General features: G+C 60.9%; 1 protein-coding gene across 1 annotated transcript; it reads right to left on the bottom strand.

Annotated features, from left to right (window-relative positions):
- Positions 1-242: 242 nt before the first annotated feature.
- On the bottom strand, positions 243-24,440 carry ATP1A2 (ATPase Na+/K+ transporting subunit alpha 2). Its single transcript, XM_086694668.1, has 23 exons — positions 24,287-24,440; positions 19,971-20,075; positions 19,736-19,795; positions 17,873-18,076; positions 17,296-17,409; positions 16,904-17,038; positions 15,911-16,028; positions 14,062-14,330; positions 13,110-13,308; positions 12,873-12,982; positions 12,601-12,735; positions 11,807-11,996; positions 11,497-11,672; positions 8,013-8,149; positions 7,344-7,494; positions 6,898-7,066; positions 6,510-6,664; positions 6,137-6,260; positions 5,804-5,949; positions 5,478-5,608; positions 3,280-3,381; positions 3,080-3,171; positions 243-2,146 (listed from the first exon to the last, which is right to left on the bottom strand). Exons 1-23 carry the CDS (start codon positions 24,296-24,298, stop codon positions 2,118-2,120), a joined length of 3,063 nt encoding a protein of 1,020 aa, XP_086550794.1. The 5' UTR covers positions 24,299-24,440; the 3' UTR covers positions 243-2,117.
- Between the last annotated feature and the right edge of the window lie 843 nt (positions 24,441-25,283).

Here is a 25,283-nt window from a genome sequence, read left to right as displayed (position 1 = left end):
TTCGGCCACGAGGATGGAGGCCTCCACTGGCTTTTCTTCCAGGTCATTTCGCAGCCTGGCTTCTTCCCCTCTGGCCCTCTCCGCTGACATCGCCTGCCCCCAGACCGTTTCCTTCCTCTCCCCATCTCCTTCCCGCTCTTTACGGCTTCCGGCTTCCTCCACAGGCCACGTCCCGCACACGTCCCGCGCACAGCGTGGGGGGGGGGGGGAAGAAGGCAAGTACTCAGTCTAGAAACCTGAGCTGTGGAAGGGATTCCTCTTCCGTAAAGAAATGCAACTTTATTATTTTCAAGTACACACGGAGTATGTCGAACTAATGTCTTACAAAAAGGTCACCAAGTAAAGGTCTTGCAAATGTTTCTTTAACAAACACATGAGAACTGATGATAATTAGCCCAGGCTACTTCTACATAGATATTCCTAAAGTGCTTCAAAAGTATTGTTTTAGGTAGACTAAACAGGCCACCCCCAGCGATGTCCCAGCGATGTGGTTGATGCCCTTACTTTGCTAGACAAGTGCCCTTTTTGTTGATTGTGCAAAGAGAAGCTTTGTGCACAGTCAACACATCTCGGAGGTGAATCAGGCCCAAGTTCATCTGGCTTCCAATCAGGTTTCCGAGCCCCAAGCCGTGACTCGCTTGTTCTAAGGTGCTTCTGAACAAGTGACATTCCAGTGTAGCGGGGCGAGCGCCCCCGGGGAGGCTGTCTCTGGGCCGCCTTCCTTTCTGCCTGAGGCCTTCCGTTCCCCTTAGGTGTCTCTTGCTCGGTTCATCTGGGTGTCTGTCTACAGGAACTTCCCAGTGCCTTCTAGGCCAGGCTTAGAGAAGCGGCAGACGCGCATGCAGAGCAAGACTGTTAGTCTTGGAGTTGGGGGGGGGGGTGGTAAGGGAAGGAAAAGGACCTCCCGTAGGAACCTGAAACTAACTCCCCATCTTGGAAAGTGGGCGAAATGATCACCAGCGGGAAAGCAGTTTGCCCGGGAGGAACAGCCCTCCTAACATTTGCTCTCTCGTGGTCCAGAGCTTCTGCCCGTGCTCGCGACCTAAGCTCATTCTGCATGTCCCCGGAAGACAGGAAGGTTCTGGAAGTTCTCCACCCTGGTTCCCGCTGATGGCCAGGGAATTCCTGGAATGAAGCCGGTTCATCAGGATGGGGACAAAGGGGAAGGGGGCGGCTGGGGCAGGGAATGAACTGGTGGCCGTCCCCTCGGAACAGCATGGAGGGAGGGCGTCACCAGGTGCATGGGACGGAGAGCGCTGGAGCATCTGGGACACCTGGGCCCCAGGGCCCAGACGACACAAGCCGGGGGTCGGAGAGGACTGCCTGGTGCACGGGTGTGGGATCCCAGGGGAGCTTCCGGATCGAGCTGGCCTGCCTTTGCTGCTACTCTGGCCACATGTGAGCTGGCAGGAAGCTTTAAAAGGGCAGGACGCAGGGCTGGAGATGCCACACATCAGCTGTCCTGTCCTTGGCACTCTTTTTCCCGGCTCCCTTTACCGTATCTGTCCGTCCGCCTCCCACCCCCCTGCCCAGCTCTCCCCTAGAGGTTCCTAACCAGCCTTGCCTGGGGGGATGGGTGACTTCTGCAGCCAGCTTCCCTTTCCGGCCCCACACCTGGCACTCACCAGGAGGAACTGCGTCTCATCCCCAGTGGGGGCAGGGGGCAGCGTCTGGCAGGAAGCAAAGGACGGGTGGAAGGGACAGTGGGGTAAGGCCGGGGAGATGAAGGGACATTGGTGATCTGAGACGGTCCCCTCCTCCTGGTTCAGACAGGTCCCTGCCTTTGGGTGTTGAACTGTTGTAATGGCAGGTGGGTGTGCAGGGACGGAACAGGGAGGGCTGGGGTAGCCGTTAATTTCTCGGAAAAAGTGGACCACAGAGCGGAGCGTGTAGATTGGGATCTGGGAAGGACCCTGACGTGTGGGGTCTAACCCGGTTGTTTGTAGTTAGGTCTGCAAGGCAATCACCCCGAGCTTAGTTACCCATTCCCCCGAACTTAGCCTGCTGAGTGGCCTCATTCTCCCTCCCGGACCCTCCCCCGACACCCCCCAGTCTTTTTGCACCACCACCCCCAGCCCCCTCCAGGCGCCCTTGACCCTGGTCCTTCTTCAGACGGCTCAGTAGTACGTCTCCTTCTCCACCCAGCCTGTGGGAGAGATGGGGGTGGGGGGCGCGGTGTGAGTTCATGGGGGTGGGGGGCAGAGATCTGTCTCCACGGGCTCGGGGGCTTACGGCCACGTGCAGCACAGGCCTGGTGCAGGGGCCCAGGGAAGTCTTGAGGAGGGTGGAAAGGGAGGGGAAGAAATCAGGGAGCTGGGGCCCTGGGGTTAGGGAGGCTTGTATTTAGCACGGTTCAGGGTGGGCACAGAGTGGGTTGGGGGTGAAGATTCAGGGGCCATGGGGGTAACAAATGAGTTTCGAAAGGGGCAAGCGCCCATTGTGGCCGTGCAGAGATGTGGCCGTGGGGCTGGCCGCTCATGGTTTTTCAGAAGTCGGAAATTTGGATTTTACGGGAAAGCCTCCAAATTTCAGTCATTGGACCAATTAAAAAACACATCCACCCAGCAAAGGGCAGACCAGACCAAACGATATCCGTGGGTCATATTTGGCTTGTGGGCCATCCATTTTCAATTTCCAGTAAGTGGTCAAAAATGCTTGTTGGGAAAAAAAAAACAAAACAAAAAACTTGGTCGATGCCCAGGAATCAGGAGGCCGGGTTCTAGAGCCAGGTCCTTGCTTTATGACCCCAGACAAATAAATTCACCTCGGCACCTCTCCATTTCGGTAAAGTGTGGAAGCGGGACGAGGTGACCTGGAGGGGCCCTCCCAACTCTTTGTTCTCTGGTCGCGGTGGAAGGAATAGCCTAAGGGCCACCTGTGTGTCAGGTGGGCCCAGGCCTGGCAGTGATGGGGTTCAGCAGGCTCAGGGCTCCTAGGACCAGGGGCCCCAGGATCTGGGGGACATGAGGAGAAGGAGCAAGGATCCGCAGTAGGAATGCTTTGGGCATGGAGCCCGGGGCGGGGTGGCCAGCAGTGGGGTGCAGCGGCGGGGCGCAGGGGTGAGGGTCGGGGGGCTTACCGCCGGGATACCGCCGCAGGATGAGCTTTCGGACCTCATCGTAGATGAATATGAGGAGGCTGTACGGGAAGGCACAGAACCACCAAGTGACCCTGCAGGAAAAAAAGAAACGGGAGAGTGTCAGGGGCATCCCAGGGCGGTCGCAGAAAGTAGGGTTTGGGGACCAGAACCTCGCGGGGCCCTTCTGATGACACACTCACTTGAGTGGATACATGCGGAGGGCCACACCCATGCCCGGGCAGTAGGACAGGAAGGCCGCCAGCGCTGTCTCCTCCAGGAGCCCAAAAATCAGAATCTTGTTCCTGGAAAGACAAAGGAGGCGGTGTTGGAAGGCGGGGTGACGTGGGGGGAGATCCAGGGAGACCCTCGGTGGTGGAAGGGGCAGAGGCCTGCCCGGGACCCATCACAGACGTCGCCCTACACCCTCCGTCTTCAAACACCCCCTTCTCAGGCTGCACAAAACCAAAGTAGATGTTCTTTACGTTTTCTGCCTTCGGATTTCACCCCCGACTGTTGCCCATAACACATATATTCATCCATTAAATGAACGTTTCCAGTGTGTGGGTTGATGCGCTCTATGTTGGAGATGCTGTGGTCAACACAAGCTTCCTTCTGCCCTCCCGCAGCATATGGTCTTGTCACGGGTCCCGGCCTGCGGTCTGCGTCAGTGCGTCTGCCTAGCAAGGGGCTTTGGAAGCCCTTTGCCTCAGGGTTTGTGTACGTCTTTCACACTCTCAGGCCCCGGCCCCGGGAGTTGCTGCTTGTCGAGATCCCATAAAGAGGAGAACGTTTGTAAAGCACTTAGCAGAGAGGAAGGCGTCCACTCACTGGAAAGGAAATGCTAGAAATGTGCCCACGGTCTTGGAACCGAAAAGCAGGATAGAGCGAGGTTCTGAGAACAGTTTCTGGAGTCAGACAGCAGAGTCTAGTCCCAGCTCTCCCACTTACTAGCTTTCGGCTGTAAGCGAGGTTCTGGAACCTCTCTGAGCCTCATGTTCCTTCCCTGAGACATGGAGATACTACCCGTATATCGTAGGCTTGCTGGGGACAGGATAGCTCTGGAACGTTCGCAGGGTGCGGTTGCATTACTGGTCAGCCTGTTAAAACCTCACGCACCACATGTCTTTTTGGGCCAGGGCTGGTACTTCCCAAGCTTTCCACTCACTAAAGGATCCTTCCCATTCTTTCTTGACCACGTTCTAATGGATTGTTGTCTCTCAGACTACATTTGTTAGTAAGTAATGAATACCATTTCCCCATTTAACATTGGAAATGTACACGCTTTCCAAACAGAGCCTCGTGTTAGCGTGGGATCACGGATGGCCCTTCACACCCATGATTCTGCCTAAAAGTGAAACTTCAGGAAGCCTAACAGCCCTCTCGTAGGTGGGTGGTCTCCATAAGGCTTTGGAATCTTGCAGCCAGCATCACTGAGGACCCCAGGACCCCGGACCCCAGGTGGGGCAGCCGCTGGCCAGTGGCTGTTGGTATCATCAGTCCCCCTTCTCTTTTCCATTTGTCTCTCAGAGGGCTGGAGGCAGCTGGGCTGTGTGTTCCCACCTTCCTGTGTCACCTGTGTGCAGCACAGCATGTGATCCCCACAGCGGGACCCCATGTCTTCGATTTTCTGCTCCCGGTCTCCCCTTACCGCACCATCCAGCTGGTGGACTCTCCTTCCATCGTGTGACCTTGACTTAGCCAATGGACTTTCCACCTTCCTCTCCCCGGGATCTCAAGCCTATTAACTTCACCAGGGTTTTGGCATCCCGCTCTTCCCTCCACCCCCCCCCCCGCTAAGAAATTAGCTCAAAACTCACTTGGGGAATCGCGTCTGCTCTTTGCAGAAGAGAATGGCAGTGATGCCTCCAGAACGAACCACCGTCCATGCCACAGTCACAGAGTAATTACTGAGTACCGAGCAGGTGCCAGAGGGACAGGCGAGCCACCCAGGGCAGTAGCCAAGAGCTTGGGCATTCGAAGCAGACCCGGGTGAACGCTTACCGCCTGGGTGACCTCAGGCATGTCACGGAACCTTTTTGGGTTCTCTGCTCCATAAAATGGAAATAGCACCTATCTCATTGAGCTTTTGTGAGGTTAGACAATGTGTTTGAGTCACAGCACGATGACGGGCACATGATAACTCACACTCTAAGAAGGCAGCGAACCTGACTCCGAGCAGCTCCCAGCCCCCATGAGGATAACACAACTCCACAGGGCGGGTGCCATAAACTGGGGCTACCTGGGCGTGGGGGGGGGGAGCACAGGGCACCCGCGTTTAGGGCTGGGCAGAGGGTGGGATGGGTATCACTGGAGTGTGAGACGAAGGAGGGAAGGAGGGAGGAAGACAGCAGACTCTGCCGGGGGAGGGGTGGGGTGTGGGGGGCCCGGGGGCGCTCACTTCATGCCCTGCTGGAAGACCGAGTTACGGCGGGTCTTGCAGATGATGAGGTCGGCCCACTGCACGACCACGATGCTGGCAAAGAAGGCCGTGTGGCAGGTGAACTCCACCACCTTCCGCTGCTCGTAGGTCTGGGAGGGGGGCGGGCAGATGGGGTGGCGTGAGAGGTGAGGGCAGGTGCCCAGGGCAGTGTGCTGGTGGCACTCGCTCAGCCCCGGGCACCAGGCGCCCTTCGCCCCCAGCCCCCATAGGCCACAAGGACCACTCCTGCCGGCACTGAGCCCATCCTCCCCGGCCCGGGTGTCCCCGCTCGCGGGCCCACTCACCCACTCCTGTCCGTAGCTGTCCTCTAGGTCGTTCATGGACCGGTCGTCCCAGTCCAGGCGGATTCCCAGCAGCCGTGATGGCAGGAAACCATTCTCTGCCAGGATGACGAAGTAGGTGAAGAAGCCACCCAGTGCCTGGATCATCCCTGTGGGGAGTGGGCAAAGACAGGCCCTGGGTCAGAGCAGGAAGCAGAGTGAGGCCAGAGATGGATGTCCCCGACCCCTGGTGGGGGGGCTGGCCCCCGGCCTGGGATTTCGCGGGGGGCTCCTCCCCCGACAGCTGGGCAGAGACTTGTCTCGGGGTCCCCCCGGGGCCCCAGGGCCCCTCCGCACCGATCTGTCCATAGGCCATGCTGATGAGCCTCTCATTCACCAGCTTGTCCGTCTGAGGGTTCCTGGGCTGCCGCTTCATGATGTCACTCTCAGCTGCCTCGTAGGCCAGGGAGATGGCCGGGACCTGTGTGAGGGGCGTGCGGGGGGGTGGGGGGAGGAGGGCAGTGGAAGGGAGGCGACAGGTGCAGGACCGTCAGTGAGGAAGAACCTCTGATGCAGTTCAGCACACGTTATTAAGACGCTGTTACGGTCCAGGTCTCGGACTTCTGTTCCCTCGACCGTTGCAGCCTGGCCACGTGCCCTGGCTGCCCTCCTCCACCCGCCTGCGCCCGTGATCACCTCGCCTGTACCCTGCTCCGACCCCCGGCCTCACCATGTCTGTGCCCAGGTCGATGCAGAGGATGGTCACGGTGCCCAGAGGCAGGGGGATGTTGGCGATGATGAAGAGCAGGAAGGGGGTGATCTCGGGGATGTTGCTGGTCAGGGTGTACGCGATGGATTTCTTCAGGTTGTCAAAGATGAGGCGGCCTGTGGGAGGTGGTGAGGGCGTCAGGGAGACGGGAGGGCCCCCTCCCCGGCCCAGGCGCTCGAAGCATGGTGGCCCGTGTCCCCCAGAGAGGGGGAATGTGTGTTGGAGGGGAGCCGAGGCGGCATGCGGGTGCCTGGGGCCCTGCGTCGGCTCTGCGTTGGGGTCCAGAGGCCTGGGAAGCCAGCGCCGGCTTAGCGTCCCCGACGCCACCCCAGCCCGCATGGCCCCTCACCCTCCTCCACGCCCGTGACGATGGAGGCGAAGTTGTCGTCCAGCAGGATCATGTCGGCGGCCTGCTTCGACACGTCGGAGCCCGAGATGCCCATGGCGATGCCGATGTCAGCCTTCTTCAGCGCGGGGGAGTCGTTCACGCCGTCCCCCGTCACCGCCACGATGGCCCCCTGGGCGAAGCACAGAGGGACTGAACTCACACCGCTGTGACCCATCGGGACCCGTCCCAAAGCTCACTCAGCTCCCATCATCCCTTGTCTCTAAAGGTCCTCGTGCCCGGCCCTTCCCTGTCCGGCTCCTCCTGAGACGTTAGAACTCTCGGGGGGCCTCAACTGGCGGCCGTCTCAGGGCTCAAGACAGGGTGCTCTCGGGAGTCTCCTCCCGGCCCCAGGAGGTTTGGGGCTGGGCTGGGCGGGGCCCCCCGAGGCGCCCCCCCGTCGTCCTCACCTGCCTCTGACAGCCCTCCACGATGATGAGTTTCTGTTGCGGGGACGTCCGCGCGAACACGATCTCCGTGTGGTTCCTGAGGATCTCGTCCAGCTGCTCCGACGTCATGTCCTTCAGGTCCGAGCCGTGCACGACGCACGCCTTGGCTTCTCTGGATGGCGGGGACAGAGGTGGCTGAGCCCCCTACGTCCCCGCGCCCCTGCCAGCCGCCTGCCTCCACCCGCACCCCCATCACTGGGCCGCAGGGCCCCTGCAGAGTCGGGCTCCCAGGGCCATGGGCCTCCTCCCCTGTCTCCATGGGTGGCCTCCTTGTCCCATCTCTCCCTTTGAGGAAGAGAGGTGGCATCCTCACCGAGCACAGTCGTTGCTAGGCAACGTGCTAGCTCTCTTACATGCCTCTCGCCCCCGTGGCCACCCTGCAGTGTAGACAGCACCCTAAATTTGTAGTTGAGGGAATGGGGGCTCCGGACGGCAGAGTGACACCTCCGGGGTTACACAGTCAGTCAGTGGCACAACCTGGACACATTCAGGACCGAGCAGCCGTCACTGAGGTGTCCCAGGCAAGGCCTGCAAAGTCCCAGAGGAGCTATCCAAATGCCCCCGGGGACACTCGAGCGCTCTGTGGGACAGGCTGGGTTGATGGGGGACGGGCTCCTGGGAACGCCTCACCTGGGGTTGACCTGGCTGACAGGAATGTTGAGCCGGGCGGCGATGTCCTCCACAGTCTCATTGCCCTCTGAGATAATGCCCACACCTTTGGCAATGGCCTTGGCTGTGATCGGGTGGTCCCCAGTCACCATGATCACCTAGTAGGACGGAGAAAAGAGAAAAGAACAGCAGTGTTTGGACCCCCTCCCAACCCATTCCTTTCCCAAAGTCAGAAAAGGCCGGACCACCAGACGGTGGGATTCACAGATCCCAGCCCAAATGGCGCAACTGTGTGTGTGTGTGTGTGTGTGTGTGTGTGTGCACGTGTTGGGTGGGTGACAAGTTGTACTTAAGGGATCAAAGATACTTCACCAGGGTGGAGGAAAGCCTCCACGAAGAGTAACAAATTAATGAGGGTCTCTTGGAAGAGGAGCCTCAGAGACCGTTTAGGAGTTAGGATTTCATGGGATACGAGGCCGTCCCGGCTGGAAGGACCCCTCATCTACCGGTGAGGGACAAAGGCTTAGAAGGGGCCGTGACTCGAGGCCCCTGGGAGCCGGGAGTAGGAGACAGTTTTCTTAGTGCCCACTCCGTGGCTGCAGGCCATCCAGCAGGGCAGAGGAGGGATGCAGGGGGCACAGCCCCCCTTCCCGGCCCTCGTCTGCCTGTACATCTGGCTCTGACACCCCTTCTCCACGGCGAGGAAGGGGATTCTTGCAGAATGGACGGCATTGCTCGGGAGGGTGGCTGGCACCCGAGAGGCCGGTGACGAGGCTCTCGGTCACGAGCGTGAGCGGATCGGAGCCGGATGAACAAGCATTTGCACGTGCGGGTCTGTGGGCAGATGTCACAGACCCCGAGGAGGAAGCCCCTCCAAGGCCCCCTGCCTTCTCTTGCACCCCCATGAGCCCCTGCACCTGCCCCCTGAAGGTCACGTGGGCCTCCCAGTTGAAGACAAAAGCATCTTTGCGGTCCTTATGCCGCGTGACTCCTCTGAGCATTCGGCACTGGCCACCACCCCCTCCTTGAGACCTGCTTGTCTGCATGGACCCCATTATTCCCAGTTGCCCTCCCCGCTTCTTCCGGCTCTTTCCCGCCTCCTCAGGGTGGCCGCCAAGTGCAGCGGAAGAGGTGGCTGTGGAGGCGGATGGACACCGCCTGAGCTCGGACACCGGCCCTCCCCAGTGTCACACCTCGGACCCATCTTTTCACCTCGTCTCGGCCCAAGGACGGGACGAGCCCCACCCTCCAAAGTTGTCGTGAGGGGTAAATGGCGCCAGGTGGGCAGTCAGCACATGTGAGCTGGGACGCCCCCCCCTCTCCCTTCCTTCACTCGCTCCTCTCTCTCTCTCTCCTTGCCTCAAGACTGGTGGCCCCGGTTCCATCCTTGTCCTCTTCCCTGACCCTGGTTCTCTTCCCGGCCAGAATGATGCAATGGACTAGCCGGCCTTCAGCTGCACCTGTGTGCTGGTGAGCCTTGCTCTCCGGGCCCGACCCTCTGTCCTGGGCTCTAACCCGAGGCCAGCTTCCCCTGGGATGTCTCTTCCCGGGCGTCTCATGGACGCTTCCAACCGAAGGTCAGAAGGGAGCTCATCATGCACTCCCACCAGCACGCCAAGCCTGCCCTCTGTCCCCGTCTCGATACGGCCCATCTGTGCGTTCTGTCCCTTTGTCCCTGCATCTTCCTCACTGACCACGTCCAGCTCGGTCACTATGTTCTCAAAGCATTTCTCTCGTGTGACTCCTCGCCTCCAGCCCGTTGCCACCGCCCTGGTTCAGGGCCTCACCCCTTGCCTGAACTATGGCAGCGGCCTCTCTCCCTGCCTCCTTGCCTCGCGTCCTCCTCCAGATCCAGACCCTCCGCACGGGTAGCCTCCTGAAAGCTGGAGCAGCCGGGACGCCTGTGCTCTCTGGGGACTGCAGGATGAAGCCCAAGTCGGGCATTTAGGCAAAGTCCTTCCAAATGGCCTCGGCCCAACCTCCCAGTCTCCTGTACCGCTCGCCTCCCCCCACACCTGCACCCCACGTGCAGGCTGACGCCATCAGGGCACACACCGTCTCTGACCTTGACAGCCTTCCTCTCCCTGCCTCACAAGACACTCCAGCCTTCGAGGCCCAGATCAAATATCGTGCGCTCTGTACAAACATTGTCCAGTTCTCTGAAGCAGAATTAACTGCTCCCTGCTCGGAGTTCCCTGGGGGATCCGTCCCCAGGCCTCCGTGACGGCACCGATCGTGGCCAGAGGCAGCCTCACCAGCAGAGGCATGGCTTTCCAGACCGTGTACCATGCTTCACATACCTGATCCGGCCCTTACTGGCAGATTTATTTTGGGAAAGCGACTTACCCCCTCTGAGTCTCAGCTTGTTTTATTTTTAAATGGGGATAATGACGCCTCCCTCAGAGACAGAGTGGTTACGGGGTTGAGAAATCCTTTACGGACACACACACACACACACACACACGCTTCAGTGTGGTAGTTAGGAAAGGGAGGGCTGCCTTGGGTCAAACCCCGGCTCCAGCACTTAGGAGCACGTTCCTTCGTGCCTCAGCTCCCCTCTTCTGTTCGAAAGGAAAAAACCGGTGCTTACGCATCAGGTTCTTGTGGAGATTAAATGAGATCATACGGGTTAAGCGCTGAGAATAGTGCCTGATTCACACGACCGGCGGTTTGCGTTATGCGAGTACCTGGCCCGTGGTGGGTGCTCACGACCCCAGCTCTCAGAGTGTTCTGTGACTAACCGTAGGGGCATTTATTTCCCCCGGGGGCCCGTGAGCGCCGGAGGCCAGGCACCACATCTCTTTCGTCTTAGGATGCCTGAGCCTGGCGGAGCGCCTGGCCCTCAGTGGACGGGCGGCTTGAACTGATTGGGCATTAGCTGAGACGCCGGAAAAAGAAGAGCCAGCCGCGGCACCATGACTGGCGACGAGACGGGTTAAGGGGCTGGCGAGGAGGGTGTCTCGGAGAGAGGGAAGCGGAAAGGGTTTCCGTCTGTTTGTTGAACTCGGGCACCTTGAACAGTGCCTGGTCCGCAGGGGGTAAACGATAAATATTTGCAGAATGAAGAACGAACGAGGCACAGAGGAAGGAGTGGCCCCTGGGGAGCACTTGCAGTCGGACGCGAGGGTCCAGGAGGGGTGTGTTTGGGGGATGAGGACGAGAGCCAGTCGCTGGGGGCGTGGGGAGGGAGTGGGCGCCCACAAGAGCCGCTAATCCCACCCCAGATGCTAGAGAGCGTGGACATTAGTCGGGAAGTTGGACAGCCAGGTCTCCGAAGCACGAGTGCCAGATGGGCTCAAAATCAGAGTAGAATGAGAGAGGGAGGCGATGTGCATGGTTACCTTGACCAAGAGGGACCAGAGCGAGAGCTCCAGGCAGATGGACAGCTTCTCCTCTGGGTCCGTGGGAAGGCGGCCACCCGTGGCCTGGGTGTCCGCGAGGCAGCAGCCCCTGCAGGCCCTTGACCTTCGGCGTTGGAGGACGGGGGGAGGAAGGGAGGGCGTACCTTGATGCCCGCACTGCGACACTTGCCCACGGCGTCTGGCACGGCAGCCCGGGGAGGGTCGATCATGGACATGAGCCCCACGAAGCAGAGCTTCTCCGTGGGAAAGTTCAGCTCGTCTGTGTCAAATTTGAATCCGCGAGGGAACTTCCCAGAGGGCAGATTCAGCTGACAAAACCCTGAGGCGGGCGGAGGGGAGGGAAGAGTGAGTGCAACCAGGTGCCTGCCTGGCTGTCCCCAGAGCCCCCGCCCTGGGGAAACCAGTGAGGCCCGGACACCCTTCTGGGCCCCGCTCCCGGCTTTGGCCTCTCACCCAGCACGCGCTCCCCCAGCCCGCCCAGCTCCATGTAGGCGTTCTGAAAGGCATCTTGCATTTCCTTGTCCAAAGGGATCTCCTTGCCCTGCACCAAGATGGTGGAACACCGGTCCAGGATGCGCTCCGGGGCTCCCTTCATCACCAGCACGTGGCTCTGGGGGCTGTCTTCCCGCTCGTGGATAGACAGCTGGAGGGAGGACAGGTGGTTACAGAGGGGGCCATACTCGCCCCTGGTCCTGGGACAGCAGAGGCTGCTAAGGACACCTCCCCTAATAAGATAACCCCTGATCCATCAACCATTGTCAACAGAGGGAGGGCCTCTGCGTGTGAAGGAGAGTTGGGGCCTCATCGTCCCAGCCCTGTAAACTGAGCGTCCTCTTCCCCTAGGACATTCATTCACCTAACAAATGTTTGCCCAGACCAGCTGAGACAGGCACTGTGCTGGCGTGGGGGGCGGCACCTGCCGCCAGGCTGGCCTCAGTGTGCTTAGGCGGGGAGTTCTTGGCATTGAACAGATGCCTGTGGCTTGAGGGGTACCCTAAGGCAATTTCAGGGGTGCCACTGGGCAGGTTGGGAGGCTGGGGCCAGAGCTGGGAGGGCGATGGGCTGTAGTGAGGAATGGAAGTTTGGAAGTCAGAGGGGGTCATTGCGACCAGACATGGGTCACCGCGGCTTTCCTGGGGGACGAGGCCGGGGCGAAGGACGCGGCCGAGGCTCCCACCCTTCCTAGGTCTTGCGCGCCCCCCTCATTTCGGCCCCCTCCCCGCCCCCGTGCTGGTGCCCTACCGGACCTGGTACTTGTTGGTGGAATTGAAGGGGATCTCCGCCACCTTGGGGTTTCTATCCCTCATCTTCCTCACGGAGCCGCAGGAGAGCTCGATGCACTTGAGCAGAGCTGACTCGGAGGCATCGCCGGCTGTGTCCCGCTGCCGGAGGAGAATTCAGGGTCACATGGGCCGACGGAGGAGTGCACCCAAGCCCCCCCCCACACCCGGAGGCTGTCGGAGGGTGTGAGCGGGGGAGCTGGGCGTCAGCAAGGTGGGCAGGTGCGGAGGCGCCCCACCTTCGACACAGAGATGTTCTCCTGCCCGGCCTTGAAGACAGCGCGGTTGCAGAGGCCGGCAATCCGAGACAGGGCCGTCCACGTGGGGGATCGCTTGTCAAAAGTGGCCCCTGGGAGGCAGGGAGGGAGAAGCGGGCGTGCGGCTCAGGGCCCTCGTCTGCCCCCCTCCCTGCCTCGCTGCCACGCGGGCGCCCTGGGCGTCCTCCAGCCCCTCGCCCCCTCGGAGCGCCCGATCACCGGACTGATCTTCGGTGGTGTCGGCCTCATGGATCTGGTTGTCGAACCACATGTGGGCGACGGTCATGCGGTTCTGGGTGAGGGTCCCCGTCTTGTCCGAGCAGATGGTGGAGGTGGAGCCCAGCGTCTCCACCGCCTCCAGGTTCTTCACCAGGCAGTTCTTGCGCGCCATGCGCTTGGCGGTCAGGGTCAGACACACCTGGGACAGGGAGGGGAGGAAGAGGGGCTGAGCCTGGAACCGGGCGTGTGGTGACATCACCCCGGACCAGGGGTCCCGCTCTGCCAACACCAGGTGGGATCTACACGCGGGTGGCGGATGGATTCGATTTCGGACGTGCCGGGCTGAGACCAAGGGGTGTGTTCGGGGAAAGCGAGGCCGCGCGGCCGGAGTCCAGAGCGGGCCAGCGCAGAGCTGGGCGAAGGGGTGTGACAGCCGCTGGCACAGAATGGGGTGTGGCGCCTGGGGTGGGGGTGGAGAGCAGAGCTCGAGGCCTGAGAATCCGGGTCGGGGGAGCAGGAGGAGACTGCGCAGGGGACAGAGGAGAACCAGAATAGTGACGCGTCGCGGTGCTCGGTGGAGGGGAGACTCCCAGGGGGTGGACAGCGGTACCCGCTTCTGCGGCAGAGTCAAGGAAGGGAGCTGAGGCAAGGGCACCGGGCTTGCCAGTTAGTCACCGGTGACCTTCGGGGGAGGCTTTACGGCACGGTTGGCCGCGGCTAGCACGTCGGGGGTGAGCAGGTGGCTGCCTCGCGCCCCCGGGAGAGAGACCGCGAGCCGAGGCGCAGTCCCTCCCGAGATTTTTCAGGCTCCAACTCTGAGCCATCCGTTAAACGGGAATCTGATAAGTGACTTTGGGGGCTGGAGGCGAAAACATCGCCGAGAAACGGTAAGCCCCTTGAGAAAAAGGGTGGCGAGACCCTCCCCGGGTGGCGCTCGGCCTGACCCACTCACAGTGACAGTGGCCAGCAGCCCCTCGGGCACATTGGCCACGATGATGCCGATGAGGAAGATGACCGCCTCCAGCCAGCTGTAGCCCAGGATGAGGGAGAGCACGAAGAAGGAGACCCCCAGGAACACGGCCACCCCCGTGATCAGCTGGATGAAGTGTTCGATCTCCATGGCGATGGGCGTCCGCCCGACCTCCAGGCCTGAGGCCAGCGTGGCTATGCGGCCCATCACTGTCCGGTCGCCTGTGGCAATCACGATGCCCCTGGCCGTGCCTGCAACATAGAGGGGAGCCCGGAAGTGGAAAAGGAAGGCCGCGGCAGAGGAAACGAGCCTCAGACTCCGGTCCCGCGGGCCGCGCCCGGGAGACTGTACCCCCCGTGGGTGGCCGTCTTGCCCCTGCGCAGACTACCCGTCCCAGCCCCCGCCAACCCCAACTCCTTTCCTCTTGTCCTTGGGCCCCGAGGGGAGACCTTGCGGGTAAACCCAGAATTCAAATGGAGGAGGAATGAAATAAATGAAATAAAAACAGCGCTGGTATTTCGGTAAAGTCAGTCTCAGGCTTGTTATGATCCGGAAGTATACGACGGGCACGGAGGAAAGCACCTGTTACGGGTTTTCCGTGTGGCCTTAAGACTTTCTCTCTCAACGTTGGGCCTGAGACCGCACAGAAGGAGCCAGGCGGTCACCGACCCTTAGGTAGACATGGGTAGACCCTTGGGTCTTCCTCTCGAGAGGAAGAGAGAGAGAGGGGGAGAGCGAGAGGGAGAGCGAGAGGGAGAGCGAGAGGGAGAGCGAGCTCTATGAGGAAAGAGCACGCAGGTAGGGGCTGGCCAAGTGTGGGTTTGCACTCCCGTCTGACTTCCCGCCCAGGGATGGGTTGCCTTCATAACGAAACGGGACGGTGCTGTGTTGCACCTGACGGGGGCCTGGGACGTAGTAGCAGGGCTTTGACAAATGTCAGCTCCCTTCATTCCTCGTCCTTTCTCCACAGCCCATTTCAGAGTAAGCAACGCGAGTATTTTAGTAGGCATTTTTACCAATTGCGGCAAATGTGGAGCGCGTTTCAGGATCTCAGGACGTTAAAAATGTAAGATATTTAATGTGTGGCGATTTGAATTATAGTTCCAATTTGCTAAAGATGGGGAGCGGCTCAGAGAGACATAATACCCTGGGGAGAAGTGAGTCGGGAAGGAAGGGAGTGGAGGGGGAGGGGGCACGCGGCCACCTCCGGCCCGTCCCAGGCCCCAGGTCTGGCCAGGCCTCTGTCCCCAACAGCGCTTGCCGTTGGGCTCTCTCCGAGGGGGCACGGCCGCAGAGGGCAGGGGTTTCCGGTAGGCTTGGGCTCCTGCCTTTACGTGGTGGCAGCTCGGGAAGCTCCCGTTGGCCCTGGTTCATGTCCGGAACCCGGAACAGAGATGGGGTGCACGGGGCAGACTGAGGGGGGTGCCCGGTGTTCAGCTGGCTCGAGCCTCCCCAGCCTGCGTGCTGGTCAGAGCAAGGGTGAGACAGGGAAGCAACTAGTCCCCGAATCAGGAGAAACGGAACCAATCAGTCCAACCGAAGACTTCTCGGAGTCGAGGCTGGTTTGGGGCATGGTGCGTGTTGTGAATCGTGTGCGTTGGTGTCTGTGCGTGTCCTGTGTGGAACGGTGTGTGTGGAAGGGACCGGTCTGGAACGGACTGCTTCTGCTCTTCAGGGCTCCCTGACCCCTCGGTCCCCTCCCTCTGCCTTAGGCAGGACTTTCGAGAACTAGGTAAGGCCGCAGCCCCCAGCCCTGCCTGGGGGTTCGGGATTCGGACCCTTCCTTCCGTGGGTGCTGGGCTGGGGCGCTCCCATGGGGCCGGCTTCTCACCTTCCACACAGTTGGTAGAGAAGAAACAGATATTACGAGTCTCCAGGGGGTTCTCGTGGGTGAACTCGGGGGAGCGGGTCTGGGGCTCCGACTCGCCTGTTAGAGATGAGTTATCCACCTGCGGAGGAAGTAGGCGTGTGGGCACGAGACGGGCTGACACACGTGTGCACACACAGCTGTCCCCGGACTCCAACCACGCTCGACCTCCGCGACACGACGGGCACATTACCCTGGCCCTCATCACGTGTTTACTCAGCCACCGTCCGTGCCCCGGTTCGGGATCCTGGCTCTCGCTTCTTACGTGGCCTTGGGCTGGTGACCTAACCAACAAAACCTCCTCCATTTACCCATCTGTAAAACGGGGCGTGTAACCAGAGTCTCTGTGTCACACAACTGCAGGGGGCGCCTCCTCGAACATCACAGGCTAAGAAAATGGAACCGCCTAGGGTCGTGCACGGTCGCCCTTGCGGCCACACGCCACGAGAACAGAGTTAAAGGGGCAGCTGTGGGGGGAGGGGCAGCTGGGGGGGTTCTGCCGGTTGAGCGTCCGACTCCCGATTTCAGCTCAGGTCACGATCTCACCGTTCGTGAGTTCGAGCCCCGCATCGGGCTCTGTGCTGACTGGGCGGAGGCTGCTTGGGATTCTCTCTCTCTCTCCCTCTCTGTCTGCCCCTCCCCTGCTCATGCTCTCTCTCTCAAAATAAATAAATAAAACTTAAAAAAACAGTAGCCTAAGTGGATGTAAATAAAGCATCTGACACATAATAATGCCCGCGACATGATCGCATGAAGCGGATGCCAAAGAAACGCCTGACACACAGCCACGAGGAGACGATCCACAAACGCTCCGCGGGAGGCAGGGTTCGGCCGGGTGGCGCGGGGGCAGGTGGACACTGGGCCTGGGTCTCCCAAACCTGCAGCCTCTGACTGGGCGCCCCCACCCCAGCTCTGTAGGGCCTGCGCCTTCGGGCCGCCACCTGGCGGCTTCCTCACCTTGCAGCCGTGAGAAGAGATGATCCGGAGGTCCGCGGGCACGCGGTCTCCGCCCTTCACCTCCACCAGGTCTCCCACCACCACCTCCTCCGCGTTGATCTGCACCTTCTCTCCTTCCCGCACCACCAGGGCTTGCTGCGGAGGGGGGACCCAGGCGTCTCACGACGCGCCCGGCCCGCCAGCGCCTTCCTCTGCGTGCTGGCCTCCCCCCTCTCCTCCACCCCTCGAGGAGAAGGCACGGCGCCCTTAGCAGTGAAACTAGGTCCTGGCGTGGAGAGCGGGAGGGTGTTTCCGCCCACGGCGCCGTCTCAGAGCGCAAGTTGCTGAGGGGGAGGAGCTGGACGCTTCCAGAAAGCCCGTGGCCCGCCTTGGGGCCCCGTCCGGCTGTCTACCTGAGGCACCATGTTCTTGAAGGAATCCATGATCTTGGAGCTCTTGGCCTCCTGGTAGTAGGAGAAGCAGCCGGTGACGATGACCACGGCTGCCAGCACCACACCCAGGTAGAGCTGGAAGGAGAGAGGTTTGAGGGACTTGCTCTTCTCCCAGCCCGGGAAGGCCAGCTGCCCCTCAGGCGGGCATTCGGGGCCGCCTTTGTCCGTGACCGGGTGTGGGAATGGCAGAAGACCTTCTCCCCAACCTCCCCCTCCAGTCTCCTTCCTAAGAAACGGAAGGGGCGGGGAGGGTCGTAGGGGGTTCCCAGGACCAGGCCTCTCCACCGGCCCCCCGGGGACGCAGACAAGCCCACGGAGGTGGGAAGGACAGGGAGGGGCTGTCTCATTCACGGATGTGTGTGCGTGTGTGTGCTTACAGATATAAAAAGAAGCCTCACCCCCTTTCAGCCTAAAGGGCAGAGGGGCCCGCGGGGCTGTGATGTGAGGGCTTTGTTCCCTGCTCCCGCTTCTACTGGGATTCGGGCCTGAAGGACAGAGCCACGGGTGGTGGGCCCAGGGGTCGGGCGTGCAGGCTCACGTTGTCATTGGATGGTTCATCCTCCATGGCGGCCTGGATGCCGTAGGCCAGGAAGCAGAGAATGGCCCCGATCCACAGCAGGATGGAGAAGCCCCCAAAGAGCTGGCGACAGAACTTGACCCACTCAGGGGTGGTCGGGGGCGGGGTGAGGGCGTTGGGCCCGTCCCGAGCCAGAATGTCCTGGGCCCGCTGGTTGGTGAGGCCCTGAGGGAGGCACGGACAGGCGTGTGAGCACCTCCTCACCGCTTCCCTCCACCTGCTCCCGGGCAGGGGAACAACGTCCGTCCGGGTGGAGAGAAAAATCCCACCCGGTCGGAAGGGGTGGGGGACCATCAGGAGAGGTCACACCGGGGAGGTGGCATTTGCAGTGAGCGCTGGAGGCCTCGAAGCCCGAGGAAGGTTCAGACTGCGGCCCCAACTCTGGGCGTCCTCGGGTTGAGACACTCGCTGGTGAGGGCCGTGGTACCTCCTCCGGAGGGAGCCTGGGTAAGGCTGCCTGGAGAGGCCTCTGAACTGGCTCCTCCCACCACCTGTCTTCCTTCAGATTTCCCCTTTTCAGCCAGGAGAAACGGCCGGTGTGCTGACCATCAGCGTCACAGGGCTCTGAACCATCCGTCGCTTCCCCCAGAGGCTCGCCCGGCCCTGCTCCGTGAGCGCCAGGCCGGTTCAGACGTCTCTCTCTGCACCCGGTGTCGCCCACACACGGTTCTAGAACCGCGCTCCACACGGGGCGTGGGAATTCTGCGTCACCTTCTTTCCTGCCGCCAGACTTTGAGCGGCTTGGGGACAGGGGCCGCGTGGTTGTCTTTCTACCTGTGCACTCATCGGTCTCCTAAGTGTGAGTTGAATGCCTGCTACGTGCCGGGCTCTGTCGCCAGCTCTGGGGATCCAGAGCTGGACGTGACCCGTGAAGTCCCTGCCCCGTGGAGCTTATGACCTGGTGAGGCGATACACGATAAATAGTCGTCACTGCCAGATCCTTAAGAAAAATAAAGAGGGGCGTCTGGGTGGCTTGGTTGATTGAGCGTCTGACTTCGGCTCTGGTCACGATCTCACGGTTCGTGGGTTCGAGCCCCATGTGGGGCTTGGTGCTGACAGGTGGAGCCTGCCTGGAATTCTCTCTCTCCCTCTCTCTCTCTCTCTCCCTGCCCCTCCCCCGATCGTGTTCTCTCTGTCTCTCTCTCCCTCTCTCTCTCTCTCCCTGCCCCTCCCCCGCTCGTGTTCTCTCTGTCTCTCTCTCTCTCTCTCTCTCTCTGTCTCTTTCTCTCAAAAATAAACAAAAAAGAAGAAGAAAGGCAAAGGCGAAGAATTTTCAAAAGGGAAGTCAGGGAGGGCCTCTGGGAGGAGGTACGCACCCACTACAGTTTTGACTGACGCTTTGTTTTTCAAAATGGTGGGCTTGGTAATCTGACTGTGCCGCTTGCTATTTCTGTGACGGTGGGAAGCTCGTCCCCCTCCACGAGAGCCCTTGCTGTCACACACAGGTCTACAGCACCTAACCCCTAGGTCTTGTGAGGATCAGGGAAGTGGATGTTAGGCGTCGCGTGCACCGTGGGGCGCCCAGGTTACCGTGAGAGCAGTGAGGGGTTAGCATTTCACGGAGGTCACTTCCCCTGAGACACGTGTCATCGGAGCTGCCTGGGGCGGACGACGAGCCCCGCCTGGAGGGTGCCCCCGGGGGCCTGGCTTCCGGGTTCCCAGGAGAAGGGCAGGGAATCCGGGTTCTAGCTCTGGCTCGGGCCCCAGTAGTCACTGGACTCTGGGCCTCAGTTTCCTCGTGGGTGCAGAGGACAGGATTCCAGCTCTGAGGCCCCTCCTACCCACGGGCGGCCTGGCACCCTCCCTCGCAGCCCCGCCGCTCACCTTGGAGAGGTCCACTTGGTATTTGCGGCCCAGCTCATCCAAGGACAGCTTGTGGTCGTCCTGAGGAGGGAAGTCGAGTTACTCGGGGGCAGGGGGCTGAGCATCGTGTCTAGAACGCCTGTGAGCGCCGAGGGGCTCGGGGCTGAAGCGAGGGGCACGGGAGGGGCGGCAATGCCTTCTGCAGGTGCGCTGGGACCCCTTTTCCACAGCCCTCGGGGGGGGCCGCGGCCCTCACCATGGCCACCTCCTTCTTCAACTCATCCAGCTCCTTCTCTTTCTGCTTCTTCTTGCCGCCTCCATTCTCCGCCGTGGTGGCCGCGGGCGAGTACTCACGGCCGGCCTGGGGGGGCGGGGGGAGAACCCAGAGAGTCAAGGAGGCCAGAGGCTAGAGCCTCTATTCCCGCCGGGCTGGGGGCAGGGGGCCCAAAGGCAGTGATGGTCCCGGGGGAGGAAAGGGTGGAGGGCGGAGGGGACCCCGGGCGCTCCGTTTGCAAACCAGGGGCGGGCTCACGGGCTCTATGTGGGGATTTCAGGGAAGGCCGAGGGGCTCAGAACTCAGGACCTCGCTCTCAGCTGCTTACTATTGGGCTTTGGCTAAGGTTCTGTTTGTTGAGCGAACCCCGCAGCCGGATACTAAACAAAACAGAAACTTTAAAAAGCTACCATCTAAAGCTATTCAGAATTCTGGAAGGCAGTGGCCAGGGCTGGGGTCGGGGCAGGGAAGGGTCTGCAGGAGATGGGGAGCATAGGGTCAGGGGGTGGGGCTGGAAATGGTAAGAGTAGGGCTGATGCGCCCGCTGAGAGGAGCCAACGTTTGGAGGGTCAGCGTGAGCCCAGGGAATGGGGACACAAAGTGTGCCGGGGACCCTCTCCACCCGGCTGGGCGGCGTCCTGCCCGCTGCAGAGCAAGAGTGAGCGCAACGTGAGGCCCCAAGGCACAACCGGGTATGAAGGAACTGGGCCCCGTTGTCCAAAATACAGGAAATCATCTCTGAGATTACATCTAAAACTAAACGTGTGTAACCCTCGGGTCCCGGCATTCTTGGGTCCCCCCCCCCACCCCGCCCTCGTGAAATCACACGAACACTTTTAACTGGAGCCTCATGAGCTTGTGTCCCCCTTCCTCTGCATGGTCTGTGGTGTTCTCACCACCGCCAGGCTTCCGGGGTCTCACAGGGGCTTCTGGGGAAGAGCTGGGCAATTCTCCTTCGGGGGTGGGGTGGGGGTCTGGCTGGGATGATGGGGGAGGGGCTGGGGGGCCCTGACACTGCCTTCTCACTCCCTCCCCTCCCCTGCCCCCACATCCCTCAGGGCCACATGTCCTTGTCCTAGAGGGAGGCTTGACTTCTGGCCCCTGCCTCCTTGTCCACTGGCCCCTGGGGCCGTGCGAGGCTTTCAGGAGTGAGCTTGTCTACACTATGGTGTAATTCATTTTTTCGGAAAGACTGGACCCCTGGATGGCATCTAGAGCCAACATATTTGTCCTGTTTTGCAGGATAGTGTGCATTTGTAAAAGGCAGCCTTTTCTTTTAAAAGGCAGTTTTAGACTCACAGCGAAATTGAGCAGAACGTACACAGAGTTCTCCCATCCCCCCCGCCCCCACGTGCTATTGTCCTCACTGTCAACATCCCCCACCCCCCCAGAGTGGCGCATTTGTTGCAGTCGTGAACCTGCGCTGGCACGTCATTATCACCCGGGGTCCACCGTGCACATCAGGGCTCCCCTGCGGTGTCCGCTCCACGGGTCCTGGACAAATGTGTAAAGGCTTGTATCTATTACGGCCTCACACAGGGCAGTTTCACTGCTGGGATCATGCATTTTCCCCCCCCCCATCAAAGAGCCAGGAGCCATCTGGGGAATGTGACAGCTGCCCTCATCACAGGCGTTCATGAATCCAACACCTGGAGGCGTAGCCGAGGGCCTGGTGAAATCAGGAGCAGGGCGGCGAGCTCAGGGCGAGGGGGACGCCCTTGTCCACCTTGCATTCGTTTGTTTCCGTGAGTCAAGCACACTTTGGGCTTCCTGAAGGCTGATCGTCTTGGGGAGACTGAAGCAGCCCACAGGAGAGGGGAAGGGCTCGCGGAAGGTTCTCCGTCCCCCGGCCCAGAAGACCAAAGAGGGCTCATTTAACTGAATGGACTGAAGTCCTTTGGGTTCACCAGCTCCGCTTGGTGGAACAGAACTGGGGAATGGATGAAAGGCAGCAAAGGGAGCAGAGACAAGAGACGAGGCCAGACCATCTTCAAGGTGACCCTCCAGAGCTTCAGGGGTAGGAACAGGGCCTGGGCAGAGTGGCGGTGGGGGTGGGGCTGGGGCAGAAAAGCAGAACCCGGAGAATTTCTGTACGTTCAGACGCGAAATGGCATCTGTGAAGTTAAAGCGCCCATGCACCTGAGGGCGCGTCGCATGGTGGTCGGGCTGGGCAGTTCCACGCAGCACCCCTTCCCCTCGGTTCCCACCCACGGCAGGCACAGAGCTTGGGACACACTGCCCCTTCCCCCACCCGTCCTGGCAAGGATCTCCAGCCCTGCAGCCAGGAGCCTGCAGAGATTTGGGGCCAGCGGGCTGCCCAGGCAAGAAAGAAAGAGAGGAAGCGAGGACCCCCCCCCTCTCCGCTGCCCCCCCCAATGACAAGTCCCCCTCTCTGGGTCTTGAATGCTGAAGGAGAACAGAGAGTTCTTTCTGAGAGAGCCAGAGGCTGGGACAGAGTGGGGGCAGCTGGAAATCAGCCACGCTCCCCCCACCGCAGCCTCGTGGTGCAGCTGGAGCGGGCTGGGCTCCCTCCCTCCGTCCCTCCCCCCAGCTCCCACGCTGCCCTTCACGGCCACAGGGCGCAGGGCGAGGGTTAGGCCTCGCTCTGTAGTGGCGCTACAGGGGGGGAAGAGACGGGAGGCACAAGGACTCGTAGCAGGGGTGCGGTAAGGGGGTTGCTTTCCCTTCCCACGGGGTCTCCTGGCGGGTTGAACTCTGAGCTCCAGCCCTAAGACTCTCGATTTCGCCCAATCTCTCCCTCCGAGCAGAACCAGATCTGCTCCCCAACTTGTGCACAATTGCTGGGGTGGAGGGCGGGGGGCGGGGGGCTCCAGGGATGCTGGGGGGAGAGGCACAGACCCTCGGCAGCTGGGGTCCCCTGAAGAAGTCAAGGTCAAATTGCTTCCCAAGCAGGACCTCGTGTTCTAAGGTAGAGCTGGGGAGAGGGCCACCTGCCCTGGTTCTCTCCACGTGGGGTGGGGGGATGAGGGGGCATGGCGGGTAGCTTCCCCTCTCCCCAGTGCAGCTGAGGGTCCTCAGATCGGGTATCTTCCCCTGGGCGTGACTTCCTGACCCCCACAGCCCACAGGCAGCACCTCGCAGACCCTCCCTCATCCACACAACGTGACATCGACGCTCACACATGCTTGCAGGCCTGTTTGCAAGTTGGCCTGTTGAGACGGAAACCCTGGTGCTCGCCCATGAGTATCTGCATCCGCTCTGGCCTGTGGAGAACACGTGTGCCACAGGCACACGTACACACACCCGCACACACGCGCGCACACGCTGGTTCTATTTATAGCTCCCACCCCAGTTTGGGAACCCTGGCGTCCAAGCCCGCAGTTTTCCCAGCTGCTAAGCTCAGTGCAATAACATGTCCTTGCCTGACCCCTCCCTGGGCCCAGAAGCTCCCCCACTTCTCCCCACAGGCACCCCTTTTCCTCAGCACCCTCCTCTGTTTCTCCCCAGACCCCTTCTCTCCAGCCAGGATTCCACAAAAGGAAAGCAGCCAGGCACAGCGTGTAAAGGGATTGGGTGACTTCTCTCCATATGGAAATTGCGTTTCCAAGAATTCAGGGCCCCGTCCCTACCCCCCCCCCCCGCCCCCCCCACTCCACGGTTGTTAATCTTCCCCCTTGGCATTCCCAGGGCTGCAGAATGTCACGGGCAGGGGTGGGCTGAGGGGGTACAGGCAGCTCTGGGAAAGTGCTCAAAGCCCAGGGCATCGGGAGGGGTGCTGGGCCGGGGCTGGGGCCCGCATCGCTGTTCTGCCCCTCAGCCCTTCCAGCTGCTGGCAATTCAGGGACCCTGGAGCTGGTGTCCGGGCCGCTTGGTGACTCGGGAGCCAGCCCTCCTGGCCTCTCCAACCTCAGACTGGACCCCCATCCTCTCAGCCTGGGACTCCCAGAGGCATGGATATTTTCGGGGGGTAGCAGAGGCAGGCAGCATTAACAGTGCCAAGTTCGGTTGGGCCAGGAGGCCAGGAGGGTCTGGCTAGAAGGTGGGGAGGCTCAGAGATAGAGATGGGGGTAGGGTGGAGGGCTGCGGGGCTAATCTGGGGGGGCGCAGTGAAGAGGAGTTCACTTGGGCACCCAAGTGCCGTGGACCCGTGGACCTGTGGACACATTGGCAGCTGGGAGACTGTCAGTCCGAGTTCACGCTGCCCCAGAGCTGGGCTTCTCTCTGCTCCTCCCCTCACACCCCTCCTCACCCCATCCTTCTTTCCCTCTAGCCTCCCTTACCCTCCACAGAGCCCTCCTTCTCCCTACAGAGTGACCCCTCTCTTTGGGAATACTTACCCCACGGCCCATCTTGGGGCAGAGTGGCTGGGGGGACTAGACAGGAGAGGTCACCAAGAGGATCCCAAGCTCACACCTCTGGTCTGGGACGGCCAGAGACCCCGGCAAACAGACAGAGCAGGCAGTCAGCCACAGGGTAGCTTTAAATAGGTCCCTCTCCCCCTCTCCCCCTCCTTCCCCTCCTCGGGAAAGAAACGTTTGTTGAAACAGGATCCCTGAGGACTCCTCCCCTCCCGCCCCTTAAGCAACAGGCGGGTGGACCAGGGACGGTCCATCTGTCCTGCTGTGTGCCCCCCTCGGCTCCCCCCATCCCCCCCTGGCCTGTGGCAGCCTCCACTGAGAGAGGCGAGAGGCAAGGCTGGGGCTGGAAGTGTGCCCCTTGGGGACAGGCCGGGGGTGGGGGGGTGGGGTGGGGAACAGTCCCTGCAGCATCCCAGGATGCCAGAGACCACGTGGTTTCACCCTTTCTCTTGTTTTCCTGAGGGGGAAACTGAGGCCCAAAGACACAGACAATTCGAGTGCATAAAACAGAACCAGAACCCGGGGCTCTGGAGTCTGCACCCAACCTCCCAGAGAAAGAAGCAGAGAGACTGTTCCCTCTACTGGAGAGGTTGCAGGGGCACGGACATCGGAAAAAGTAGTCAGCCATGGAACCCAGGGCACCCGGGGGGACCCTCCAGGGGAAAGGCAATCCCCAAGCCCTCCAGGTGAAACCTGTCCAGAGTTCAAGAATCATGACTCCAGGGGCCAGGGAAGCGACTGGGGAAAGGACAGGGACACAGAGGGGACAGCCCTGGAGCCAGCCGCGCAGACGTCCATGCTAATAGTTCTGGGTGGTGTTGACCCCTTGCTACCGAAGGGACGCACGACTCCCTCACTCTCGGTTGAGAAGCCCTAGGCTGGATCTATGCCTGGGGTTGGCAGGTGGGTCAAAAGAGAGGAAAATACTGAGCTTCTCGGAGGCATCTGGAGGTCACCACAATAACACGTGCCAGAC

This window comes from Puma concolor, chromosome E4 (genome assembly GCF_028749965.1).
Source record: "Puma concolor isolate L17-30 chromosome E4, mPumCon1.1.hap2, whole genome shotgun sequence".
Taxonomy (NCBI): domain Eukaryota; kingdom Metazoa; phylum Chordata; class Mammalia; order Carnivora; family Felidae; genus Puma; species Puma concolor.
The sequence above is the reverse complement of the archived record's forward strand: the minus strand, read 5'-3'. Positions and strand labels throughout refer to the sequence as shown.

Coding starts and splice junctions, on each gene's coding strand:
- ATP1A2 (XM_086694668.1), bottom strand. Junction 12,736..12,872: donor AGAACATCTCTGTGTCGAAG/GTGGGGCGCCTC, acceptor CTCCTCCGGCAG/CGGGACACAGCCGGCGATGC. Junction 2,147..3,079: donor CCTGCGGCGGTATCCCGGCG/GTAAGCCCCCCG, acceptor TCTCTCCCACAG/GCTGGGTGGAGAAGGAGACG.